Genomic DNA, 21616 nt, shown 5'->3' with positions numbered 1-21616 from the left:
AGCGAGGAAATTTCACGACTGGATTTGTTGCACAGGTGGCATCCTATCACAGTTCCACGCTGGAATTCACTGAGCTCCTGAGAGCGACCCATTCTTTCACAAATGTTTGTAAAAACAGTCTGCATGCCTAGGTGCTTGAATTTATACACCTGTGGCCATGGAAGTGATTGGAACACCTGATTCCAATAATTTGGATGGGTGAGCAAATACTTTTGGCAATATAGTGTATGTTGTAAGGAAAACTTAATAAGTTATCTAGAACAGGTAAGAGGTGAGCGGCCCTAAGCCTGCCAGCTCAGGAGATAATCTCAGAAAAACAGAGATGCGTGTTTAAAAATAACCTAATCCATTCAAATGCTACTGGGATCAAATTATTTCAATACTTTCTGGAATGTCACCAAATATTGTATCCCTGTTACCATTATAGGCTTCTCACCTCGATTGTTTTCCTTTTCATCTTTTTCACGTTTTCCAGTCGCTCCCTTTCTTTCTCCACAGCTCTGGTGGACACCCGCAGTCTCTCCAGGTCCTTCTGATAAGTCTCTCTCTGCCGGTCCAGTTCCTCCTTCTCCTTAGCCAGTTGCTCCTGTATTAAAGTAAATATATCATACAGCACTGTAGTTTATATGCCTTATCGATGTAAAACTATGTGCATTTGAAACCTGTAGTGTGCATCCAACCCCTTATAAATCAGCTTAGTATCTTTAAAGCAGCACCATAAAGCTGTACCTCAAGTTTCCTGCACTCCTCCTCTCTTTGCCGTAGCCGGGCCTCGGTCACCTCCACTTGCTGGCGGTGCCTCTCCCTTTCCTTCTCCCAGCGCTGCTGCTCCTGCCTGTGCTGAGACTGAAGCTTGTTCAGGTTGGCCAGCTCCTCTCTCTGCAGAGCTAAAGTTCGCTGTTTCTCCTGTTCTAGGAGCACGTTTCCTCTGTGGCGTCCAGGTAACGACACCCGCTCTGTAAGTGAGGCCCTCTGCAGCTCTATCTGGCTGTCCTGCTGGGATACGATGGCCTAAGCAAGGAGGAAAGCAAGAAGACACAATCAACAAAACGGGAAAGTACAATTTACAATGATTAGACCCAAGCCATACCATGGCTTCTGACATCATATGTTGATTCGTAACAATAAAATGCAGATACTGCCTCCCTTCAGGATAACAATCAAGATTTATCCCCATTAAACTAAAAAAAAAAAAAAAAAAAAAAAAAAAAAAGCAACAGAGCACTACCAACAGCACTACCACAAGATGGTGCTAAAGCATCAGGTTGCTTTCAAGCTTCAATCATGCTTTCCTTTTAATATAGATACAAAAACCAGTAATGCAGATTTTAGCTAAATATTTATGTTGTTTTACGTATGTTCTTAGTCAATAAATGGTATGAATCTGTGCAATAGAATATTCCTAAAAGGAATGTTTTTTTACATGCTATTTGTTTTCTTTTCAATTGTTTACAAACAATTTTTTTATATAATTTTCCACAAATACCAACTGGAATGAAAATGACAGTAAAAATTATTATTTTTTTCTTTTTTGCAAAAATTTGTTTTTTGTTTTCTAAAATTACAATAGTGGTTTGATAAAAATGAAAACAAGTAGATATTTCTGGTAAAAAAAAATTTTCTTTTTTTCCAGAAAGTCTTTACATTTGCGTCTATAAGTATGTTTCATTTAGCTGGACCGAGGGCGAGATCAGCTCTTTGGATCATAAAGGTCGCAGACCCCTTCTATAGAGGGAAGCATCAGCAAGACGTTGCGCTGAAGGTGTTGTTCACGCTCAACATTTCTCAGTCATTCTACTATTCAAACCCCTGCAGATTTCCCTTTTCATGTTAAAAGCTGTAAAAGTCCCATTACCCAATAACGTTTTAAACAGAATTAATTTCTAAGATTATAGGCAGTATATCAGAAAGAGTTTGATGCCTGATGGGGTTCAGAAAAGTGAAGCAGCGAAACGTTCTGCAGTTATTATATTAAAGGACCAAAAAATAAATAACAAAACATTTAAACTGATCCTGCACTTTCTTCTTCACAACCAAACCTGAGCCACACTCTCAGAAATAGACAAAAGATAGTGAAATAAAAAAGTGTTGAAGATAACTGCGACCTTGTAGGGGTCCACGGTGTTCTTCCTGATATCTAGTCTGATTTCTTTTTATTTCTCCATTAAGTCACAAGAGGCGGCAGAGGGTTTGAGGAGTATCCAGATCCAATACTAATTTGCCGGTTTTATGAAAACCTTAACACAAAGGTTGTCTATTCTGGCATTCAGCAAGTGGAAAATATTCTGGTAACTGACATAAAACAGGCAAATAACAGAGAAGTAAAAAAATAAATAAATAATCATAAGTCCTTTTAAAGTATATGTATATATTTGCTTTGAACGGAACACATTGTTTTATCTGGAATTGCAGGTCTTGTAAACTAAATCAGAGTGTGTAGAGCACAGTATTTATTACCTGCAAGCTGTAAAGCCTCTGGGAGAGCATCAGCACTCTGTCAAAGAACTAGAATGATAAAGAAAGAGAATTCAGGGAATTTGTAAGAACACATTTCTGAAGCATTTTCCCCACATGAGGACACCGATCAAATGCGAAATAAGATCCAGCAGCTATGTATGTTGAGAAAAGATCACCTCAGCTTCAGGGAAGGAGTTGGACCAGATGCGGTTCCATTTTGGAGGAGAGGAGCAACTCTGATCAACCTGAGAAATAAACAAAGTGAAAGAATGGAAATAAAGAAAGTGAAAACACTGTAACCCCAACTAGTCACACACAGACTCTGGGCTAAAAATTAGTAGAAAGTAGAATCATCTCCAGACGTGACACATGTATGAGGCCACTCACTTACAGAAATAATGCAAATAAAAGTCACATGCATAAAAGTAAAAAACAAAGAAATGTAATAATGTTGATGTTCATGAAATTGATGATCAAAAAAAGGCAACAGCTTAGCAGCAATGTGTTGTGGAGTAGAGTGAAGTTCAGATCAAATATTTGTCTGGTATATTTCTGTCTGTTGGCTTGGCTTTTGTTCCACAAACAGTGCTCCCTGTCACCAACACAGAGCTATATTTAGACAGGGCGATTGTTCTCAAGGACCACGATTGTTGGGAATTAACTGAATGTTCTCATGATAATATTTATCTAGAGTTTATACTTATAAACACATAAAGAGACTCGTGCTATTCATATTCCACCAAACATAAAAAAGGAAATTAAAACTTTCCCTCTGCTTATCCATAGATAAATAACAGAGTGACACATCCCAAAATATCCTGCGTATGTAGGTGTGTGAGGCCCCTACCGTCTGCTCCAGGGTGTGGCTTCCACAGAGGTCTTTGAGCTGAGGGTCTGAGCTGGCTCTCTGGCTCCTGTCTCGATTTCTAGACTCGCCAGAGAAGCTCTTCTTTACGCTGCCGTCTGGCAAACACACAAATACATGTAGGAGCACAGAAATGAAACAAAAGATCTATAAACACATACACTGCTCATATGGACACATGCCGCATGTTTAAGTGTATGTAATACAGAGAAGTAAAGACTAGAGAGGAAAGTTTACCAAGGAAAAAAAAACATAAATCAGTTCCACAGAATGATGAGAAGACTGAACTCACTCTTACTGAGGATGGCCGGGCTGCTGTCATAGCCTCCAAAGGTTCCCGCTCTCCTGGGCAGAACCCCAGAACCGCTTCCTTCCTCTGCTCGAGTGGACTGAGCCTCCTCCCTCACTCCAGACTGCAACAAGTTCTGCAGGTTTTCAACTAAAGTTTCAAAGAAAGCAAGAACGGCAAATGTTAAGAGACAAAGAAGCAAAGGGGTGCACAACTTCCATACAGTGCAAGAGAAGGTGCCTTTGATGCAGATGATACATAGCACCTGCCTTCCTTACAGCACCTGCCTACCTTCAGTGATGGCTCCTTTGAGTAGAGTCTCTCCCTGCTGGAGGTCTGAGGAGTCTCCTCGTAGCAGCAGTCTAGAACGGGAAGCCGTGTCCTCTAGACCTGCCACAGACTCCGCCATTTCTGTGAACAGCTGCAGCTTCTCTGTGAGAGCCTGGGTGATCACTGCATCTCGCTGGCTCAGACGCTCTGCAGGCCCAAACGGACATAATTTGATTAACTCAAAAACAAATGACAAAATAAATACATACTGGTGTTTACTGCACTTTGTTTTAACCAGTCACCAGTTGACTGTACATAAGACACCTTAAATCCTACTGTATATAGATTAGATTAGATTCAACTTTATTGTCATTACACATTTACAGGTACAAGGCAACGAAATGCAGTTGAGGTCTAACCAGAAGTGCAATACCAGCAAGAGCAGGATAAATAATGGTTCCATAAATACAGGACATGGGTTTTCTACTGAATGAGTATATAGATGAATACTATTATAAATAATGAATAAAATTCACTATAAGTCTCTTTTTCTTAGTTTTTTTTCCTATCCACTGTAAATATATCTGATGTACTGCATATACTTCATGCACCTTTTCCTCCTTTGTGAAACTTCTGTTGTTTATAAGACTCAATATCACAAGCAAATTTCTTCTTCTTGTGAGATCAATAAGGTTCTATCTAATATCTGATCATATTTAACCCCTTTTGGGGTTAATTCAGTTGATCAGCTTATAGATATGAGTAATTTTAGGGGAATATTAAGCTCTTAATATGTTTGTTTGGTCTGATATCAGCTGTTTTTTAGAAAAAAAAAGTTTTTCCCCTCAAAAAAAAAAATTAAAGAAAAACTGCTAAGAATTCTTTGGAACAAACTGAGCCAACTCTTTAATTTCCTGACACCATCAATAAACCAAAGGCTTAATGTGAGACATCAGCACCTCCTTGTGGACATGATTGTGTTCCTGTCGTCAGACGTTACCTTGAAACTCTCTAAGTCTAGAAGCACGAGCCTCCTCTTCCTCACTGACCAGCCTCTCCTCAGAATGAGGACAACTAAAAGAAAACACAGCAACATGCTACGAATTATTATCCGTCTTAACATTGTAAAACTATTCAATGCATTTTGCACAACCAGCTTTAAGATGTTTACAGGAAATTAATGTGCTTGTAAGAAGTATTTCAACACAGACCGCTTGTGTAACTCCTGTTTACCTTTCTACAGCTTGCCGTATGTGCGTCATCCAAGTGTTTCGCTCCTCTTTAGAAGTGGTGTGGATCTCGTACATCTCTGGCTCGCTTGAGGAAGCACAGATGAGAAACATGGCCTTCTCCTCATGGGCCACCTCTCTAACTATTAGCTTTTGGAGAGAAATCACTGATGGCTTGTTGTCCTGAAAGGATTAAAGACAGGGAAACAGAGAACAAACTGATTTTATTTTTTTCTTCTACAACTGATTAATAAAAGCTATTGTTAACAGTGTTACAGTACAGGTAGAAAGTTTGCATCTACTCTTCATGGATGAATGTCATGTTTAAAGTTATCATCAGATTTTTACATCTCTGTGGACTGAGGAAAAAAACAAGAAACAAGTTCTGGCTAAAAAGTGACACTTGGAGTCCAACGGCATGACTTCTGGAGAAGTATTTTCCAGTCAGATGAGACAAAGGAAAAGTTTTCATTGTGCTGATTCCTGTTTTAACACTCAAACACGGTGGTGGCAGCAGCAAAGATGTACAATAAGGAAGGAGGACCAACAATAAATGGCTGAAACATTGAAAGTATTTGTTGTTCCAGCAGGATTATGATCCAAAACCTTATGCTTCTTCACTGACCCAGGCGATGACCCTAACGATACATGTCAGCCACGCTTCAAAGCCTATTCAGGAGAAGGATGACAAGGCTCACCAAGGCAAACTGAATTTTAGTAGCAGCTTATTGATCCTTAAAGAAAGTCTGACATTTCTGTAAAGCTTGAAAGGAGCATCTTTCCACAGATTCCTGAGGCTAAATGTGTAAAAATAAAAAATCTACAAAAAACTAAACTTAATCAAACATTTCTTGGTTTAAAAATCAACTTAGGTTGTTTGATTTGACCCAAGTTGGCCCATCATCGTATGGCAGTTATGCTCCTCATGGATTTATGCTAAACTTTCAACATGAATTGTATGAATAAAGACCAAATATTACTCACAACTGTGGAAAATACATATCTCTGATCCTTCTCTTGAAGTAGGAGCAACACATCTGACAGCAGGACAGCCAGAATATCTGGAAGATGCAGAGTATCATCAGAGGGATTTAGTTGATGACAAAGAAGTGTTGTTGTCTGATTGTGGTTAATTTTGAGGCAAACCTTTGAGTCTGCCAGAGGCAGCCTTCCAGCTCACTGTGCCCTCGTGGAGCAGCCGCCTCCTGCCCTGAGCGAGGTCCTCCCTGCGAAACACTCTGCCATCTTTGATCTTTCCCTGTGCCTTTGGCTCCATCTTGTTGTGTATTTCTCTGAGACGGGAATCCTTCTCATGGAGATTAACCAGTGTGTCCACCTCTTTGATGGTGTCTTTAATCAGACTCACCGCTCGAGTCAGATCTTCATGCTCCTCTGTACCCTCTACAGACAGAAAAAAACAAACAAACACTGTTTTTCAAATCCAATCTGCAAACGCTTTTGTTTAATTTGTTATGATTGTAATAGGGGTTTCTGCTGCAGTTGGACCTCTTGTGTTGTGGAGGATGCGCTCCACCAGTACTGGATACTTGGTAATCCTCTGTGTTACCAGCAAAATACATTCGGTCACTCCTAACCTCCGTACGATGGATAAGTTGCTGATTTTCTGGAGGAAAAAAAAGAAAAGAAAAAAAAGAGAGTAGAAATGTCTATCTTTTGGCAGTCTACGCAGGCACAATAAAAAGGGAACTGATTAAAGGCGTAACAACTCAAATGGTTGCACAACCTACCCTTATGAGGTTCTGAAACCTTCTATTGTTTTGCAGCAGCTCCTTGTAAAAGCTGACAGCTTCAGTGTGGTGGCTACAGAAATGTCCATAACAGTCCTTCATCCTCTCTCCTATTTCACCTGAGAACTACACAACAAACAGGCTCATAGTAGCAGCACACCAATAACATGCTTTAACAACACTCTGCAACCTTTGCTTGCTTCTAAGCTTAACCGTAAGATATTTGAGGCACTTCCAGAAAGCTGGAATCACTGTTCTGGTCCATACCTGAGTGATTAAGATGTCTGCCACTCTGTTGATAGTGTAGTTCCTGTCGCTGGGTGAGACAAGGTTTTCCCTCCGCCGCTCTCTGAGACATGACAGGAAATGCGTGTGAAGGTCCAGGAGGTTTTCCAAGCGGGGGAACAGACAGTCCAGTCTGCCAGAGTCCATCTGGAGGTTTTCCTTCATCTCTCGGACATAGACGCGCAGCATTATCTTTAGCGTCCTCACATGGTGCATCTCGGTCTGCATTAGCTCTATACAAGAAAAACACATTGGTTCTCAGAATTCCTTTTGCAGAATGCGTTTTGATATGCTATAGTCAAACATTAATTCTTTATTAAAGGGAATTGAAGGAAAGGGGCTAAATAAATAATACTTCCGAGATTTTGAGGTGAATCTTACATAAAAAATAATGTTCTTTTAAATTGAAAGATGCATTTGGCATGGTGTTTAAAAGCACTAATGATAAATGAAACAAAGTCACACAAACAGGTGCATCTTATCTCTAAGTTAAATTCAACAGGTGAGCAGCAGGATTGTGTGACCTGGGTCATCTACTACAATAATTGGGTATGAATACTTCTATAAGAACCGTAAATCTATAAATAAGACATCCACAATTATTTAACACTAATGCATTAGATAATATATGCAATAAGACCAATTTGTGAACATTAGCTATTTCAGGATATTTAAAAAAAATCTGATTAAGCAGAATTACTTGACCCTCTTAGTTTTAATGAATTTAAATGTTATCCATTTGCGTCTTTCTACATTAATACTCCTTGAGAAGCTCTGAGGAATATCAAAACCAGATTAAAATAAAAAATAAATAAATGTGGTTTTACAATCTCAATATGCAGCTTAAAAAAAAAAAAAAAACTCAAGTTACTGTTGAACAGCAGTGATGTTTTATACATGCATGTAGAAGTAATAAGCAATCCCGCCTACCGTATATAACATCCTGCCTTTTCACCACGTCCTTTGTATGTTTCTTCAGATACTGCTGATCGACTGCTGTACTCCAGGAGTCTGCCTCCAAGTCCTGAGCATCGGACTCCAGGTCAGCCCGCACTGCTGCATAGTGAGAATCTGAAGAAAGAGGGCTGAGAACTCAAAAAACTATGGCAAAAAAATTACCTTTTATAAATGACCCAAATATGAATAAAAAAAAATCTTTGATTTTCATTATTTCTAAAATTATTGAAAAACAAGATGATAGTAGGAGACTTGGCCTTTCTTACAAATTTAAAATCTACAGGATTGCATTCAATGGAGGTGGACAAAAACCCAAAAATAAAGGATGATGAGTATCAGGTGTTTGCAACAGCGCTTCAGTGTTAAAAGCAAATCCAATAAAACTCTGAAGACTAGAACAAACATAGAGCCCTTGTCTCCAGTCAGTCTGATCTCTCCTACACAGTTCAGCTTAATGAGGCTGAAGTCATGACTCAGGAAAACATCCTCACTCTTTCGCTTAAAAAAAATAAAAAAAAAAAAACTCCCTGAAGACAAACAGTTTCAAAGCCTTCAATCATGTTAAGCAGCAAAATCTGCGGACTTTGCTAGAAGCCGATAGTGCTAAGAGGAGAACAACCGGCAAGTCTGAACCTCTGAACCTCGACTCCACTGTGAGAATCAGCTCACCTTCTACGATGATGGACTCTGTGATGGAGGGGGCGAGGGAAATGGCGTCGTCATTGCAACGTTTAGAGCGGAGAGCATCTGCCTCATCCATGTCCCCGGGAAGGGATCTGATCGAAGACAGTCACAGATAAAAATCACAATAATTAACATAAAAAAAACCAATAATAATAAATCAACCTTTTATCTACGCAACCAAACAGTTCAAAATGGACAAGTTTATCAAAACTTAATTGGCAAGGGCAATAAAAAGCTTATATGATTACCTTAAAATCAAACTAAATAAGTGATACACGATCTATTCTACTCAGATTCAGTTAAAAGATGATCTGAAAGGAAAAGCCTGAAGTTTGCTTAAACAAAAGCTAAACACTGTGCTGCCAACAGATCTCCATCTGGGCGATTTGCACTTCAAATCTTATGATAGTAGATGATATTGTCGTGGCAACAATAAAAGTTAAGATTAAAAAAGGCCATTGCTTCTTTGCAGTCTTTCTCATGTACCTCTAAGACATTGGCAAAAAATAATATATATATAATATTTAGTATTAAATTCGGGTTCTGCAGGACACCTGTTACATAAGTATGATTTATATCACTATATATCTCATATTGACCACAATTAATCCTATTTTTCAAATATGTTCCCCAATATAAATAAATAATCTAAATGTAGTTTTCACAAAGAAATTCATTTCCAGATATATATTTGGTAGTGGAACCCACCCTGAGCTGCTGTGGTGACGGAGGCTGGAACCAACGCTGGAAGCTGGAGCTGCAGCGCTGCTACTGCTGAGGCTGGCTGAAGGTTGACTGGTGGGTGGAAAAAAACTAACGGTCATGCCTGGGGTGCCGGGAAACCCTCGCTGGCCATCTGCAGCCTGAGATGCGGCTGTGCCTGCCTGATCCCTCTCCTTGTCTTTCAGTGCTGGGAAAGAAAGACGAGACACAGGTGAACGGACGAAATGAGACTGGATGGAGGAGGAACAATGGGACAAACGAGGAGACGACATAGAGAAAGGAGAAGATGACCAGCGGAGTGGCAAAGATGACGCCTTGTTTGAATCCTTCCCAAGTTGACCCCAGTATCTTTTCAGCCAGGATCGAGGCAGGGATCGGTACAACCGGCAGGTAATCATGTCACGGTGCATCAGAACTCGCAGGCCTACACGTCCAGAAAGACCCCAAGACGACGCAGAGAGAGACGAAGAAGATGCCTTGATGGTTTTGGAGGCACCTGTTGAGGCCCTCGCTGTTTTCCCTGCTTCTTTGGAAACCGTTAGGTCCATAGCAAATGTCTCTGGTAAAGAAACTCCTACTCCAAGACGAAGTTCAGCAACGGGATGCGACTTCACTGACATAAAAGAGTATCGAGAGGTCGTCTCAAAATCCGCTCTTTATATGAACCGACCCAGAAGCCCCAACATCCCAGTTCCTGCAGTAACTTCCAGAAAGATGTGCACCCTTCTTATGTTTCTAGCACATTCTTTTTTTCTTCAGTGCTCATCAATCCTCTCTCTGCTCATCGTGTTCCCGACCCCCTGCACAAACCACTGATTGGCCGGACCAAGACGTGTGGAGAAATCAGGTGTGGCTGGCAGGACTCCAGCTGCTTTGAGGGGAATAACAGCTTCTACAGGAGATTAACTAAAGCCTGCCGCTGCTGCAGCCACACATGTCTCCTGTGGGTTCAATCACATGCATTCACACCTGCTGATGGTGCAATTAGGAGTGGTGACTGAGATGAGCAGTATAAGGCAAGATCAGCTGGTATTACTATAAATGCAAATAAATATAAATGACTCTTAATTCCTTACAGCTAAAATATAATTACCAAGTAGGATGTCTAGCAGGGTTGGGCACCAATCATCGACTGGAAGTGGCTTTAACCTTTGAATTTTCAATGCCCAATTTCAAAGTACAGTAGAACAAGCCGCTGAAAACCAGCAAAGAAGAATTTTGCCCAACCATTTGTTTGTGTGGTTGCATTTAAAAGTTTTGCTTAATGATAATTAAAGACAGGACCAGTCAATGACTTGCAGCAATTATGATTGGATTATATTATGCAAAGGACCGGCTGCACAGGTGTTGTTTGCCTCCACCCAACATTTGTAACAATCTTCTGCAGGGGGGAGCTGAGCCGGTTTTGTAATCCTTTCCCTCTTTCAGATTACATTTTAACATTTACCTGTCTTCTTTCTTCACGTTCTCTATAGAATGAAAAGCACTTCTATCTAGATCAGCCAGATTTTGAATAATTTTAAGCGTGACCCACTAAATGAACGATGGAGTATGAGATCTGACCGTTTATATTCAATTGATTCTCTGTCAACAAAACTAAAACATTTGTTTTTCCACGTCTAGTTAAGTAGCACTGAGGTGCAGTGAAAGACAATGAGGGTATAAATTCTTTAGGGATCTTTTCCTAAGCAAAACAGCTGTTGTGCTGCTTTTTCTCCAAGCTCAGACACTCAGCCTACCACCAGAGACAGAGTCACATAAATGAAATAGTTAAATTGTCTCATAAGGCATAAGTTTGAATTTTATATACTTGTTGAAAACAATTCTGAGATCATTTATAGTCAGGTTTACATGAAGTAAAAAGTTCAATAAAATAATTCATTTTAAAACCCTTACTGTTAAAAAAAAAAAAAAAAAAAAAAAAAACATTTTTAATTGAGAACCAATAGTAACCAGAATCGAAACAAGGAATCAGAATCGTTCCAATTTAGACGATGCCGAAGCCTAATGTCTATAAAACAAAACTTAGTTTAGAATTACAACAAGGTAGTTTTGCATCAAAAACATTAAGCAGAAGTGGAATATTTACAGTAGTAAAGAGTAACTGAAAATTACAAATGAAAATACTGACAAACAAGCATCAGATTTTGTAGCTTATTACTTGTTTGTTGTGTTTATAAAATATTTGCATTGGAATATATAGAGAAATGGGTGCAGAGCCTGAATCTCCTTCATGGCTAATCATCACCTTTATCTACTAACTGTAGGAGACCAATCTACCCACCCTACGCACAAACATACACCCGTAAAGACACACACAGATGGATTTTAAAATGGCCAATCTACGAGCCTAAACCCTATTAGGTTGATGAGAAAATGAGTCATATACCAACAATTGAAATGTTCTGCTCACCAAGGTTAGGAGATGCTGAACCACCGCCCCTCAAGTGAGGATCTCTCTGTGTGAAAAATAAAATAGGACAGTCAGTCAACTGAGTTGTTACAAGAATTTAAAGGTGTTCCTTTTTACCATCAAAATACAAATCTTATAACAATATACTGTGCTGAAGCTGGAGAAGCACCAATTGGAGATAACAGGCAAAAATTAAAATGATGAAGCAAAGCTGCACACCTGTTATGCTTCACTTCTCTACATAGACTTGACATATTTAACTGTCCAGTCATATAAAATGGGACTATATTAGTCAGAGATATGCTTACAACTATATTACCTGTTGGAAAGGAGCTAGCATGTCTTATTTCAGGGTCGCCGTGATGCTAACATTTTTAAATCAACACCCAAATTAAAGAAACGTACCTGATAACTGACCCTCTATCTATTGTCCTAGCAAACCTTTTGAAGACACAGACTTCTACACTGGAAAAACAATCTAGAAATAAGTAAAACATTTCTTAACTTTAATATATTTACCCTTAATTTGAGTAGGTAAATGAGATAGTTTGTCAATGGAATGAGTATTTTTACTCTTAAAATAAGATAATTAGATAATATGCACTTGAAATAAGACAATGCAATTATGTTTTCTTATTCTAAATGTAAATTGTCTTGTTCCATTGGCAAAATGTCTTTTACTTCCTCAATCCAACAACAAATGTACTTATTTTAAGAAAATGATAATGACTTATCTAGATTTCGATTTTTTCCAGTAAAGACAGACTAAAAATAAATTCAAATTGATAGTGAGCCAATATTCCCATCAGATAAATTACTAAGAAAACAGTGTTGCTTTCGTTACCTTTTATATAAACATATATGCGAGATGTGAAATTGATTAGACAATGAGATTTTCTGAAAACGTAAACATGAAAGAGGCCCAAACAAAGATTTCCTTTTATACTGGGAATAATTATATTGTCTCTATTAGAACAATTACCTCTCTGTAAGGGTTATCAGAAAACTTTAAGAATTAAACAATCTTTAAGAATGTTTCTTATGTTTCTTCGACCCCAGAGGATGAATAGCAGGTTGGTCTTTGCACCATTTTTTTATTGCTTTTTTTATTACACTGTTATTGATAACTGCTTTCATTATCATGATTCCACCCTATTATATTTTTATTAACCTGTGCAGCACTTATCTGCCTAATTATATGACAAAGCACTTCATAAAAAGAGTGTTGACACATTTATTTTTCATATTCCTTCATATTTTCAGTCTCATTGTACTTTTTGTCGCCCGGTTCCAAATCCTAGATTTAAAATCAGTGTAATTACCTGAAAGGCTCCCAGCACATTTGCATATAACCACAGCGACTGTGCTTTCAGGCCATCACAGAGACTTTATCGACACACCTCAAGGATGCTTGTTAGAGCAGGTTAACAAACTCTTTGTCAAAAAATAAAGTGGCGGAAAATAAAAGTCTGTCAATTTTTGTTTTCCATATTTTGTGTGAAGTCTAAACGGTTCTCTGAACTAAATTATTGGGATGTGTCGCTTTAATTCACATGATTATACCACTATATTTAGATTAGGAACGTGTCACCACAAAACGCAATGAAGTAACAATTAAGGACATCCAAAAATAAAATAGGAAATTCAAAAACAGAAGCCAGTTAACAGTTAGGTGCAGTTAATAGACTGTTAAGTATCTAAGAACCATTCGGATGAGGTTGTCCCAAATGGCAGGCATGGGGTGGCTCCAAGATGACTGTTAGATACTGGGCCATCAATCAGCTCACTGAAACACTCTGCTTGGAAAGACCACATAGGGAGACACCGAACTGGCCTCTGTGATGCTGGTCAAACTAAACCATGCAGCTAGCATCCATCATCATGTGGCAGGAGGTCAAACACGCACTCTCTCTGCATTCTTCCACTTGAAAAGTCCTCCAGCAGCGCCAATGCAAGCATCCTTTTACCAACACACAGCTATTTATAGACAAGTGTGACTTTCTACACCTTATGAATCATCACCACTGACTTGTTTGGAGTTAATCTGTTGATCTTCCACAGTTTTTCTTTGCTTTGTTTTGTTTTGTTTTAGTAAGAATGAAAGTGCCCCGTTTGACAAAAAAAAAACATGGATGTGATGCTTTTGGGTGCACAGACCAATGTGTATTTAAAAGGCCAGAACATAGGGATATTTAAAGCTTACATTCAACTGAAGTCATTTCTGTTATTTTGCGGGTTTACATGTGGTTAAGTTCAATAATTCAGATTTTAAAAATCAGAAGCTCAAATCCATAAAACAGAATAAATGTGATTGATTCTCCTTGAATTAAATAAAACTGAATGTGTCAGTGTAATGAGGTTTCAGAGCTTTTTACACATTATAGGTGCACAAGTGACAATGAACAGTGCAACATTAAAAAAGGCGTTCTACAAGTACAACCAATCTACCTTTTATTTTTTGATTGAAAAAATGTTTGTCTTGCTGCTGTAGTTCAAAGGTCAGGGTGAATAAAAGCACATTTTCAGACAACCTTAATTTCTTGCACATGCCAAGCTATGCTTAAAATTCACAGGCAAGAATTTTGTAAACTTCAAACATCAGCCCAAAGCAAGAGAGGCTCAGTGGAAAGGTTGACAGAAACACCACAAAAAGTTAATGGATGGATCTGTGTGTGATTCTCAGTGGAAATCTTTAAAGATTTTGTGTTTTGTCAATGTGAGCATCCCCAGCAGTAAGAATAACACAAATCCTAATTAAATGAATATAAGTTTGCTCTAAAACCATCAGCTTCCTGATATTTGCTCCAATCTCCCTCATTTGAAAGTAGAGCTGACCTACTTTGGTCAAAAACAAAGCCTCCTAAACCTTTTAACGCCTCACAGATACAGGTGCTGGTCATAAAATTAGAATATCATGAAAAAGTAGATTGATTTCAGTAATTCCATTTAAAAAGTGAAACTTGTATATTATATTCATACATTACATACAAACTCATATATTTCAGATGTTTATTTTGTTTAATTTTGATGATTACAAATGACAACAAATGAAAATCTCAAATTCATCATATCAGAAAATTAGAATATTGTGAAAAGGTTCAAAATTGATGGCCCCTGGTGCCACACTCTAATCAGCTAATTAACTCAAACCACCTGCAAAAGCCTTTAAATGGTCTTTCAGTCTAGTTCTATAGGCTACACAATCATGGGGAAGACTGCTGACTTGACAGTTGTCCAAAAGACGACCATCGACACCTTGCACAAGGAGGGCAAGACACAAAAGGTCATCGCTAAAGAGGCTGGCTGTTCACAGAGCTCAGTGTCCAAGCACATTAATAGAGAGGCGAAGGGAAGGAAAAGATGTGGTCGAAAAAAGTGTACAAGCAAGAGAGATAACCGCACCCTGGAGAGGATTGTGAAACAAAACCCCTTCAAAAATGTGGGGGAGATTCACAAAGAGTGGACTGCAGCTGGAGTGAGTGCTTCAAGAACCACCACACACAGACGTATGAAAGACATGGGTTTCTGCTGTCGCATTCCTTGTGTCAAGCCACTCTTGAACCACAGACAGCGTCAGAAGCGTCTAAAGAGAAACAGGACTGGACTGCTGGTGAGTGGTCCAAAGTCATGTTCTCTGATGAAAGTAAATTTTGCATTTCCTTTGGAAATCAAGGTCCCAGAGTCTGGAGGAAAAGAAGAGAGGCACTTCATCCACGTTGCTTGAAGTCCAGTGTAAAGTTTCCACAGTCAGTGATGGTTTGGGGTGCCATGTCATCTGCTGGTGTTGGTCCATTGTGTTTTCTGAGGTCCAGGGTCAACGCAGCCACATACCAGGAAGTTTTAGAGCACTTCATGCTTACTGCAGCTGACCAACTTTTTGGAGATGCAGATTTCATTTTCCAACAGGACTTGGCACCTGCACACAGTGCCAAAGCTACCAGTACCTGGTTGAAGGACCATGGTATCCCTGTTCTTAATTGGCCAGCAAACTCTCCTGACCTTAACCCCATAGAAAATCTATGGGGTATTGTGAAGAAGAAGATGCAATACACCAGACCCAACAATTCAGAAGAGCTAAAAGCCACTATTAGAGCAACCTGGGCTATCATAACACCTGAGCAGTGCCACAGACTGATCGACTCCATGCCACGCCGCATTGCTGCAGTAATACAGGCCAAAGGAGGCCCAACTAAATACTGAGTGCTGTACATGCTCATACTTTTCATGTTCATACTTTTCAGTTGGCCAACATTTCTATAAATCCTTTGTTTTTATTGGTCTTCAGTAATATTCTAATTTTCTGATATGATGAATTTGAGATTTTCATTTGTTGTCATTTGTAATCATCAAAATTAAACAAAATAAACATCTGAAATATATGAGTTTGTATGTAATGTATGAATATAATATACAAGTTTCACTTTTTAAATGGAATTACTGAAATCAATCTACTTTTTCATGATATTCTAATTTTATGACCAGCACCTGTACTTTGAATCTCCTTCCTTCAGTAATACCTTCCACACGAAAGTGTGTTCAGTAGGGTGAGCATTAGTATTAGGTAGACTATGGTATGACTAAACCAATACTCAAACACTTTGCACCACCAATAATGAAGAGCTGTGAGTTTAGTTCTACTAAAAAGGGGAACAGACACCTTGGACAGTATAATTATATAATCAAAATACATTCTTAATATAATCCATACTAGAATGTGCTGCATTTCTTGCACAGCTAGCGCGTTGTGTTTGGATGATGGACTTCTATTTCTAAATGAAGCTGAAGCTTCGACTGATCTGAAGTTAGGATCTATCCACTCGATCCCTGTCAATTAAAATCAACTGATTCTAGTGGATTTTTGCATCTCTAAACATACTTTACAGAGTTTAGATTTCAAATCCATAAATGTGTAGTACCGTGTGCAATGTGGAAATACTATCAACATACTCTGACAAAAAGTTACTTGTACAACAACGACTGTTTTTGTTACAATCTTTAAACTGCTTATTTATTTATTTCAAAAGGTCAAGGTGTCTGTGGACATGTGTCTGCAACATTCATTATTAAGGTGCTAATGTGGCCAAAACCTCGGCCTTGGTGCTCTTATCTGGTCTGAAGTGTAATGTTTACCTTGTTCTTGCTGCTGGTGCACTCGCCAAGCAAAGATTTGCAGCTCTTGTGAACGTTCACAGCACAATCTGAAAAACAGCACAAGATCTTAGAGTCAAAACAATTTGTCTTCAGAGCAATGATTGGCTGGACTATGTTTCAATTGAATATTATTGAAGATGAGAGAGTTGCATGATAAAATTTAAGCCATCTCTATCTGCAATTACACTTTGATGTTAGTGCAAAGGTGGTACTTGGCTTTTCTTTTCAGGTGTATTCAGTTTTAGGAGTATAGATGAGCATCATGTAAATGGTACTAAAAAGGCAAGAATCAAGGCTGCTAGCAGATAGAAATGTGACACTAAAAGACAATATATTTTCTTATGTAAATATTTACATAATTCTAAGGAGGCTAAGACAATTACTTAATTCGATGAATCTCTTTACAGCTAGTGGGGAAGGGTTTCCGCAGCTAAAAACAGCAGCATGTCTCTGTATCATAGGTGTAAAGTGAGAGAGAGCAGATGAGAAACACTTGTTCTACTCTTTCTCTATGGAAAGCAAACCAAAGCCTGTCAGATTAAGTTAAAACAAGGGATTGCATTAGTGCCCATTAGAAGAGATGTAAATCTATGATGTTATTGAACAAACAGAGAGGACAGTTAGTTTGTTCCTTCTTTCTAATCAAAGACAAAACAGCTTGAAAACAAAACATTTTCCACAATGAGGCCTGGACGTTTAAGGTGAGCGAAAGGAGGTAAACAAAATGAGCCCGGGCTGAGATACGAGGCTTGCCAAACAAAATAGGCGATCCACATGCAAAGCAACAATCCAGTCCAACCAGTTAAAACCTGCCATTGTCGACAAAAACATCTGAGTCCTTGAAACAGACACAAAAGCTTTCCCATACGGGAAATCATTTAGAAAAGAAAAAGGTCTTTCAGTCAAACAAAAGGATCAAATGCTTGTTTTTATTAATCCCCCCCCACACACACACACACAAATCTAAATCCCACTAAAATCAAATCCCACCTCTACCTGCATCCCATTTTAACCCAGGACATGATAGGGCCAAGACAAGGCCGATTTGAATCACAGCATGCTGACAAAGGTAACAGGCCTGGTAGCAGCACAATGTAAACATCAGTCACACCGGCAACTCCCAACAACCCACTGTGACCATTTCCACAGCCCCGTCCCCCTCTGTGTGTTCGAACGAAGGACACAACCACAAATGTTTCACTTCTTTTCGAACCAGTGACCATCTCTGTTTCACTCAGAGTCAGAAAGAAAGATTTAACTTCATCTTAACAAGAACTGCTGCTATTTTATAACCTTTCATAATCTCCACCTGTCATCTGTCATCCTGCTAGCATATAATCTGTAGAAGATTACCGTAATACCTTTCAGGCACCTCAAATTTGAGAGGTGCTGCATTCGTGTTTGCTTTGAATGCAGATGGGTAGAGAAATGACCGTAAGCGGCTGTCATCAAATCACACTTTGGCGTCAATGTTCTCACTGCAGTAAGAAGCTAAAATGTCAAAATCGATCTCACTCACAGTGTGACATCGCCACCGCCCCAAATTCATAATATAATAATATACTACCAGAAATTTGCGAGGCTTTCAGGTAAACATTGCAGAGAGCAGATGGCTCTTAAAAAAAAGCAATGAAGCAATGAACTCGCAGTGGAGAACCTAGTCTAAGGTTTAATAAGGTGCCTCTGCTGGCTACAGTCCAAGCTATGCCACATCTAATGCCTTACTACAGGCCGATCTTTTTCTTTATTTGATGAAGAAAACTTGTTGTTAAAGAAGAAAAAATCCAGACGTGCAAGTGACCTGTTCATCGGATGTATGTCAACAATTAGCACAGATATGCTGTCACTTATCTTCATGCTGCTATGCCATTCAGACAGGTTTTCTGAAAGGTCCACACTCCTTTTATCCCAGATAAAATCAGCAATCTCTTTTTTTACATAATAAGTTGCTAATAAAAGACAGCAGACCGACCACGTGAGCTAAACAATGTAAACAGGTGCCACACATGGTCACAGAACTAGGGCACAAACATGAATTCTCTCTAACAGACTGGATATATCAGACAATGGACCCGATGTGTGAAGATACACAAAGCTCTAACATTACAGGGAACAAAATTCCTCTAATAAGGAACAGCGACAAAAGGAGAGGACGTCGTGGCAGGTAAATACGGCTGATACATGACCCAAACCTCACTTCTCCTTTCTTAAGTCAGACATGGAGATCATTTAACAGACATCAAACAGATCTTAATGGAGGCAAAATGTTAACTCGTGATAACAAGCAATGCATTGCTTTGTGTCCAATAATACCACGGAACATGTCGTCATGATGTGTGGGGGGGGGGGGGGGGGGGGGGGGGGGGGGGAACCCAAACACACGCGTCACCAGAAACTACTACAAGGACACCGGCTGAGTGTATGCGAAGCCATGGGGTCCAGTCACAGTCGTGTCAGCAGTTGTTTCACGAGAGTATCATCCAAACCACCATCACCCACAATCTGCTGACCAGTAAGAAATTGATCAAGCCAGACATACCGTTGTGGAGAACGGTGCAAAGGCTTATTTGAGTCACTCAGTGAACCACAAGGCCAAATGGTGCCCAACTCGCATACGTTTGCAGCAGAACATGTTCTATCTTGAGTTATTTTGTTACAACTGTAGGTTAAAGTCAATCCTATTAGGGGCTGGTGCTGCACAATATTAGACAACACATACAAATCCTATATGTTAGAGTTATGCTGCATCAGTTAGCTAATGAGCTTCCACAATCCTGTACAATCCTTAGGCGTTTAAGCAGTAAACAGCTGAAACAAAACAACCCAAACTGAATCCACCTGGTTTAGTTTTTATACTACAGAGATCTGTTAGCAAAGCTAAAAACACTGATCATATAAGACTACAACCTGAAAGGCTATGGTGCTGACATTTTCACTAAACCTGAGGAAAACAAGCAACAAAATTTTATTATAATATCCGTTAAAAACAGCGGATACATGTAGTTATTTCTTTAGATATATGTAAATATATCACTAATATTTTAATATGCCAGCAGTGTTTAAATCGATTTGTTTCGGGCTGAAAATTAAGATAAAAACTTGGCATGACTTGGCATACTATCTATTAAAAAACCTCAATATAAATCAGTGAATCTGCGATTTGAACAATGTCTTGCTAAATTGCAATTATAATGCGAATGTGATTAGTTGCCGAGCCCTAGACGAGGTGTTGGAACCTACATCTGAAAACTTTAATCTCAGAGAAGAAACACTGCTTTAAGGTACATCGTTGATATTTCCACCCTGATGGCATACTTCTTTTGTTTTGTCAGCACCCTGAATTCAAGAGTGATATCACCAGTGGTTGAAGTTTCTTCCTCAATATGGTTCGCAGAGGATCTTTTCAGACCAAACAGGAGAAGTTGAAATCAAACTCTGGTCTTAGAAGCAATGGGTAGATGGTAGAAGGTCCAAACTCACAAATCACCAGCAGGGAAGACAAAACATGCTCAACCAAAGAGAAAGACATGCCAAGCTCTACCCAACTAACAATGATTGTGAGGTCATGTACTTGCGTGCAACGATTACAGTCCGAAACACGTAGTCTGCAACAATTGTGAGGGTCCAGGACCGTTACATACATGCAAATACTGTTGTTTCACACAAACACTCTTACAAGAAAACACACAGAATGGATATTGATCATTATTCTGTTACTATGGCACAATTTTTTTGACTATTTTAACCATTAAAAAAAATATTTTTGTGTGGATGCAGTTACCTTCCAAAACATATTGGAAATTATCATCTGCAACTAAACTGACTGAAAAAGCATAAAAACACACTGATTCTAAGGTACACTGACTGTTAACCTGCTTATGGAAGAGTGTAGGGTCCTGTCACTTGTGCATATAAGGGTTTACATTTTAACTGATGATATATGCAACAAAAAATTCCTTTAAGTAATAGCTTAATTCCACAAAAAGTAGCATCATAAACTATAGTTGCTATTTTCTTTTTTTTTTTAACTCAGACGTCCCTATAATACTAAAAACAGTACCAGATAAAGATACTGACTAAAGAGTAAGACAATGTATAACAATTTCTCTTTTATACGGGCCTCAAAGTAAAACCCTGTGAGAACCTGTGCTGATAGGGTGAGACCCAGAGTCAGAGAAATTGGACTTTTCTACCAGGGCACACTTGCCAAGCACAATTATTACAACGTGACCCAGTCAAGTGCTGAGGTGGAGGCAGCAAGTCTATGGCTAGAGTGCAAAATGGCTGAGATGTAATGGAGCAGATGAAACAGCCACTCCTCAACTGACATCGCTATTTGCCTGGAAACATGACTGGAATCTGAGTTACAGACATATGTTTCAATAGAATTTTATAAAGATGAGAGAGTTGCATGAAAAACTTCAGCAACCTCTATTTGCAATTACACTTTGATGTTAGTGCAAAGGTAGTACTTGGCTTGTCTTTTCAGGTGTATTCAGAAAAAACACTGGCAGAGATTATTTGCAAGTTAAACGTCCTATGATG

General features: G+C 38.9%; 1 protein-coding gene across 1 annotated transcript in view; it reads right to left on the bottom strand.

Annotated features, from left to right (window-relative positions):
- The window catches only part of arhgef18b (rho/rac guanine nucleotide exchange factor (GEF) 18b), a 60323-nt gene that overhangs the window by 14099 nt on the left and 24608 nt on the right, over nt 1–21616 (bottom strand). The window contains exons 12-30 of the mRNA XM_038307943.1: nt 17051–17118; nt 11921–11966; nt 9493–9694; nt 8770–8876; nt 8074–8214; nt 7126–7376; nt 6859–6984; nt 6617–6734; nt 6257–6511; nt 6095–6171; nt 5115–5293; nt 4882–4955; nt 3903–4088; nt 3615–3761; nt 3305–3420; nt 2634–2702; nt 2458–2505; nt 730–1011; nt 437–586 (exon numbers count right to left, since the gene is read on the bottom strand). Coding sequence (XP_038163871.1) covers nt 437–586; nt 730–1011; nt 2458–2505; nt 2634–2702; nt 3305–3420; nt 3615–3761; nt 3903–4088; nt 4882–4955; nt 5115–5293; nt 6095–6171; nt 6257–6511; nt 6617–6734; nt 6859–6984; nt 7126–7376; nt 8074–8214; nt 8770–8876; nt 9493–9694; nt 11921–11966; nt 17051–17118 — 2642 coding nt within the window. The remainder of the gene's footprint in view (nt 1–436; nt 587–729; nt 1012–2457; nt 2506–2633; nt 2703–3304; nt 3421–3614; nt 3762–3902; nt 4089–4881; nt 4956–5114; nt 5294–6094; nt 6172–6256; nt 6512–6616; nt 6735–6858; nt 6985–7125; nt 7377–8073; nt 8215–8769; nt 8877–9492; nt 9695–11920; nt 11967–17050; nt 17119–21616) is intronic.

Source organism: Cyprinodon tularosa, unplaced genomic scaffold (assembly GCF_016077235.1).
Source record: "Cyprinodon tularosa strain WSP-4 unplaced genomic scaffold, ASM1607723v1 ctg624, whole genome shotgun sequence".
In the NCBI taxonomy this organism is placed as follows: domain Eukaryota; kingdom Metazoa; phylum Chordata; class Actinopteri; order Cyprinodontiformes; family Cyprinodontidae; genus Cyprinodon; species Cyprinodon tularosa.
The sequence above is the reverse complement of the archived record's forward strand: the minus strand, read 5'-3'. Positions and strand labels throughout refer to the sequence as shown.